The following is a 5,761-nucleotide window of genomic DNA, read 5'->3' on the forward strand; positions in this document are numbered from 1 at the left end:
GCACACGCTTGTGAGTCTGAGACTGGATGAAGGGTGAGTTTTGCATTTCTGTACCAAATAAAGAGTATAAACTATATATCTTAAGATAAGTCAATATTTGAACCACTTTAAAGTTTTTATTTTTTCCCCCCTTACATATGTTTTTCTCTTTTTATAGGCAAACATCTTGAGCCGTTGATAGCATTCTAATGGAGTTATTAATGAAGTTATTAGAGAGAGGGCAAGAGAGACAGAGACACACAGAGAAAGAGAGAGAGAGAGAGCAACAGTGTTCTGCAGCAGCGTCTCTAAACTGTGCTGTTATTACCTGGCTAGTGAGAAATGTCATGTGTAGCCTTTAAGTTGCTACACTATATAGGCTAACTGATAAAATCGTCAGGGCTGCGCTGACAACACCTTTTTGTGCAAACTGCGTGACCGTAGTGTGCGTGTGAATACGTTTAAGATTGTTTAAAAGAATGGTTAAAAAAAAAAATCATTCTTATTAAGGACCCACCCCACTCCAGATTCACCAAGGATCCAGCTGAAGCCCTGTTCACACTACAAGCGACACGCAACGTCAAAGCAACACGATCCCATTCATTTCAATGGAGAGCTGGCGATTTCCGGCGACACGAGCGATAGCAAGCGACAGCGACCGTTGGCGACCGGATGGGGTGTGTCCAGTGACGCGACAAAGTTCAGAATCCTTCAATTTTATGCAAATGAAGAGCGACTTTCGGGAGCAACAGCCAGTAGGAAAGAAGATGGTAGAGCTCATGTGATCGTTCTCCTCTCGCGCCGTAGATAAACATACGCAATGGAAGAAAGTAGGCTCTGTTTCTCATTCATTTTTGTTTGTATGTACGGATTTAATTTAGATTTAGATTATATTTAGTCTTTTGCCTCCAAAATGTTTGTACTTAGCGGCAAGAAACCTGATTCGCTGTCAAGGCAACCAGTATTGAGAACGCCCACTAGCAACCTCATCGCCAGCCCCTGGCGACATGCAAAAGTCGCTGCTAGTGTGAACGGGGCTTAGTTAGCTTTGACGAAACTCCTCTCAGATAGCACGTCTTTTCAAAGTGAACGTAGCCTTGTCACCTGACCTGAATACAGCGCGCTGATTCGCTAAAATGGACTTGGCGGCTTCTGTTCAAAAACAACAAGGGCGGTCGTCGGCTTCTGCAGTAAAACGTGAACTCGGGATGCATTGAAAGTGGACAAAACTGGCTTTTTTGACAAAACGTGTTTAGGGTTCTGATCGCGCTATATGTGGAGAATAATGCACGGCAATCAGCTCATTTTCTTTTGAAAGTGGCGTTTATCGGTTTTTGCAAATGAACTCTTCATATGTATGTTGTTTATCTTATTTACAGTGTATTTACATTCACATTAGACATCTATTGAGCCATATAGTAGGTCAGAATACCTGTCTTTGAAGAATCTCCGAAAACCAAATGCCACAAGCTTGAGTAAAGCCTCAATTACGAAGATGATGGTAAAGACATAGTTACAGTATTTCAGTGCCTCTTCAAGGTACTGTGTGAGATAGAAACAATGATTTCAGCCGTTTTAATGCTGCAATTTACAGGAAAATAGTATTTTGACGCTTAAACCACATTTAATAATGCATAAATGTCTTTGCATTATATAAAAATATCAAACTAAGGGCCAGATACAAGAAAATCTTAAGAAAAAGTTCTTAAGGTAATTATTTTTAATTGCCTTTAGAACAATCTTAAGAAAAGAATATAAGAACATTTATTAGAATGTTTTTGAAAAACAAAATATTTGTAACTTTATTCTTAAGAATGTTTTGTGAATCTGGCCCGGGTGTCATTTATTTTATAGAACGTCTACAAACACTTTTAAAGTTTGTTTCTTTTTGGTTTTAAATGATGAAATGCAGCTTTATGCAACTGTAGATCACTAGATCAAACTAATTGAGATTCAAAGTGTTTGTAGACTCACGTGAGGCTGATTGAAATGCTCAATAGACATAGTGACCACATTGATGCAGATGATGCAGGTGATGAAGAGGTCCAGGTAGTGGTTGGTACACAGTGTGTGGATGTAGAGCCGGGCTGGAGAGTAATCTGCATAGTACGGTCTCTGCTGGGCCTCTGTTGATACAGTCATACAGACAGACAGCAGAAGAGTCAGTGCAGGGTAAACACAGATAAACCAAATCACTGATGCAGTGGAAAAAGGCACTGGGTGTGAGGGGACAACTGCTGCAGAGAGGACCGGTACTTATCTTGCCACCATTGTGATATTATTGCTAAACTATCCGTTTAAAGTCCTCCCATGCAGCACTTGTGCCTTCATGGGTTTCAAGCATGCTGCTTTGGTGAACATGCCGTTGTAAACATGGCAGTATGTGGGAGAACATATGAAAGGACTTCTGTGAGTAGCACGGGTTACGGGAACATATTGAGTGTTTCTCAAGGAGAGCTTAGAGGTGACTGTTTATCGATTAGTTGTACTGTGTGTGATATATTGGACATGACAGCAACCATAAAATTGATTTGAGTTTGAATCCATCTTTCTGAGTCTGCCATAAAAGCATGTTTACAGGTAAATACCATATGCCAAGAGAGAAGCCTTTGCGCTACTGAATATCTGATAGAGATATTAAACATGCAAGAACAGCACAAGCATTAAATGAAACATCTCTCCCTAGCAGATACCGCACTCATGACCACCCTGAAAGTCTTACATAGTTGCACACAGAAACAGCATGTCTTTCAGTAGGATGGGATAATGGCAGGCCCAGATGGAATCTGTTGACGTTTTCAACATTTTCTGATCTGAATTTGGGGAATATCTGATTAATTCTGTACTCTTAGTGATAGCTGAAAGATTTATTAGCATATTAGTCCAAATATTTAATTAATGAGCTCAAGGGTAGAGCATTTTATTTTAATTTTGAGGAAATCCGCTGAGCTTTCTGTGGGTGCAGATTCCGTGTGGGTCTGAAGCATGAACGGATCCACAGATTGGTGATTTGGATATATTGTATATAGAAATGTTTCTTCAACTTCAGGTACCTTTGTGTCCAAAGGGTTTTTTGTTGTTTATGTCCCAACTACGATCGTCTAAACAAATGTGAAATAAACAGTTGTGGTATTTATTGCATATACATTTTTGTTCAAAATGATGTCCCTCACTTAAGGCGTCATTTTCACCACACCAAACATTTTCGTTTATTGAGTGATGTGTGTCTGTGAACCTGAAAATTAAGGTAAATCTCCTTAAGTTACATAAGTAAACATAATATTTTATCATCACGATTTCGACTAGAATACTACTCAGCACAATACACAATCTGAGATGTGATGTGAATTTTCATAACAATTCTCCTGTGATGTATGACAAATGTGTTCTATGAAAATATTTTCTTAAAGTCCACATGGCCACAGTTGAAGAAACACCTTTTTATACTAGGGATGTCCCGATCAGGCTTTTTGTGCCCCCAATGCGATCCGAGTCATTGAGTATCTGTCGATACCAAGTCCTGATCCGATACTTGTATATTCCTAGTGTTTGATGCTTGATTCAAATACATTAAAGTTATTAAAATGAATCCAATGTACAGTATACAGAGTTGTGCAGAGAGTAAAAGATATATATGTATGTGTGTGTATACATATATAAGATATATACTCTATGTATATATCTGCACACTGTATAAAGACATTTGTAGTTTATGGGACTACTGATGTAAACTTCTTGCATTTTATATATACAATAAGCAGAATAATTACAACATAAAGGTAAAAAAGTGGAGATATGGTTAGAAAGCATGAAGCTCGTGTCTGTCCGTCAAAACCGAAGCAAGACGCAACCCATAGCAATGCGTTATGACAACGACGTCTCAGATAGTCTGAAGGCAGATAAAAGTAAACGATAAATGAATGAGTGATCATTACAAAAGTGCGCATCAAATATACTTTGTTTGGTTTTAATGGCAGCTAAGCACGGACATTTGAGCGTCTTCATTTCCTTTTAATGGTGGTTGGCAAATCTACTAGAAAGTGAATACTGCCACCTACTGCACATCACCGGCATTACAGCTGACGTAAAATAAGGATCGGGTTAAGGAGAGCTGATAGCGATCAGTTAAAAAAATGCTTGATCGGCCCTGATCCCGATCCTTGAGATCGGCTCGGGACATCCTTAATTTATACAAATATTTGCCTTCTTTTCTTCCCTGTCCTGCTAAATGCACTCTGTGTTGAGGACTGTTTTGTGAGATGTCCTTCGATCTATCCCAGATGAATGCATTGAGGGGCTCTTTGAATAGATTCAGGGAAATACAACTCAACTGCTATGGACTCGGTTATGAGTACTATAAGTCACAGTCACATACACGATTAATCCCTTGACTGCTGTAAAGGCTGGAGGTGCCAAGTGTGACAAACTAGATAAAACTGTCAGCTTTTATGCAAAAGATCATTTATCAGGAAGCTTTGCCCTGGCAGGCGAGGTGCTTAAACAAAGAACACACTTCGTCACATTTATTCGTTTAGTCACTTAAAATCATGGCCGGCATTCTTAGATTCCTTAATGCTCACAACCAGACAACCCTAATAGTGCCCTCAGTGTACCAAACTGATTTAGACAGACAGCCAGACCACAGGCAACTAACCATATTCAGTCTCATAACTGGATAATATGATGTAACTTACCCTGATGTAATATTACATATGTTTGAGTTCAGCACTCAACATCATCCACACATCCCCTCCCCCCCCCAACCCATCTTTGGGCAACTGTCTCCTCACATCATTGTTTCCCAGCATCCACACTCTCTTTGAGTTTCTTACCCCTTTGGATGCATTACTACTAGGGTTTTCAATCGATTCAAAATTGTAATAATTTAAAGGTATAGTTCACCCCAAAATGACAATTCTGTCATTAATTACTCACCCTCATGTCGTTTCAAACCCATAAGACCTTCGTTCATCTTCGGAACACAAATTAAGATATTTTTGATGGAATCTGAGAGCTGTCTGACTCTGCATAGACAGCAACGCAACTGAAATGTTCCAAAGTCCAGAAACGTAGCAAGGAGATCTGTAAAATAATCCATGTGACATCAGTGGTTCATCCACAATTATACGAAGCTACGAGAATACTTTTTGTGCGCAAAAGAAAAAAAATAACGACTTTATTCAACAATTCGTCTCCTCCGCATCACCCTGGTGCCATTTTGGAGAGTATCAGCTGGACGTAAACAACATATGCTGTTCTGTGTCAGCTGCGTCACGCCGGATCTGTTTCCTACGTTGTTGTGATTTGATCTGAACGGAAACAGCGTATCCGTCTGACGCAGCTGACACAGAACAGCATGCGCTGTTTACTGGGTGATCCGGACTTGGAGGAGACGAATTGTTGAATAAAGTCGTTATTTTTTTTCTTTTGCGCACAAAAAGTATTCTCGTAGCTTTGTATAATTGCGGATGAACCACTGATGTCACATGGATTATTTTACAGATCTCCTCGCTATGTTTCTGGACTTGGGAACAATTCAGTTGCATTGCTGTCTATGCAGGGTCAGACAGCTCTCAGATTCCATCAAAAATATCTTCATTTGTGTTCCGAAGATGAACGGAGGTCTTACAGGTTTGAAACGACATGAGGGTGAGTAATTAATGACAGAATTTTCATTTTTGGGTAAACTAACCCTTTAAGTTGCAATTGCGAGTTATAAAGTCAGAATTGTGAGATAAAAACTCACAATTCTGACTTTTTTTCTCGCAATTCTGACTTTTTT

At 39.4% G+C, this 5,761-nt stretch overlaps 1 protein-coding gene across 1 annotated transcript in view; it reads right to left on the reverse strand.

The window, feature by feature from the left end:
* Positions 1-5,761, reverse strand: part of LOC107738000 (voltage-dependent T-type calcium channel subunit alpha-1H-like) — a 105,533-nt gene that overhangs the window by 9,694 nt on the left and 90,078 nt on the right. Inside the window, exons 26-27 of the mRNA XM_016549660.1 lie at positions 1,954-2,234; positions 1,412-1,521 (exon numbers count right to left, since the gene is read on the reverse strand). Coding sequence (XP_016405146.1) covers positions 1,412-1,521; positions 1,954-2,234 — 391 coding nt within the window. The remainder of the gene's footprint in view (positions 1-1,411; positions 1,522-1,953; positions 2,235-5,761) is intronic.

The sequence above is a fragment of the Sinocyclocheilus rhinocerous genome, unplaced genomic scaffold (assembly GCF_001515625.1).
Source record: "Sinocyclocheilus rhinocerous isolate Xijiao unplaced genomic scaffold, SAMN03320098_v1.1 scaffold461, whole genome shotgun sequence".
NCBI lineage: Eukaryota > Metazoa > Chordata > Actinopteri > Cypriniformes > Cyprinidae > Sinocyclocheilus > Sinocyclocheilus rhinocerous.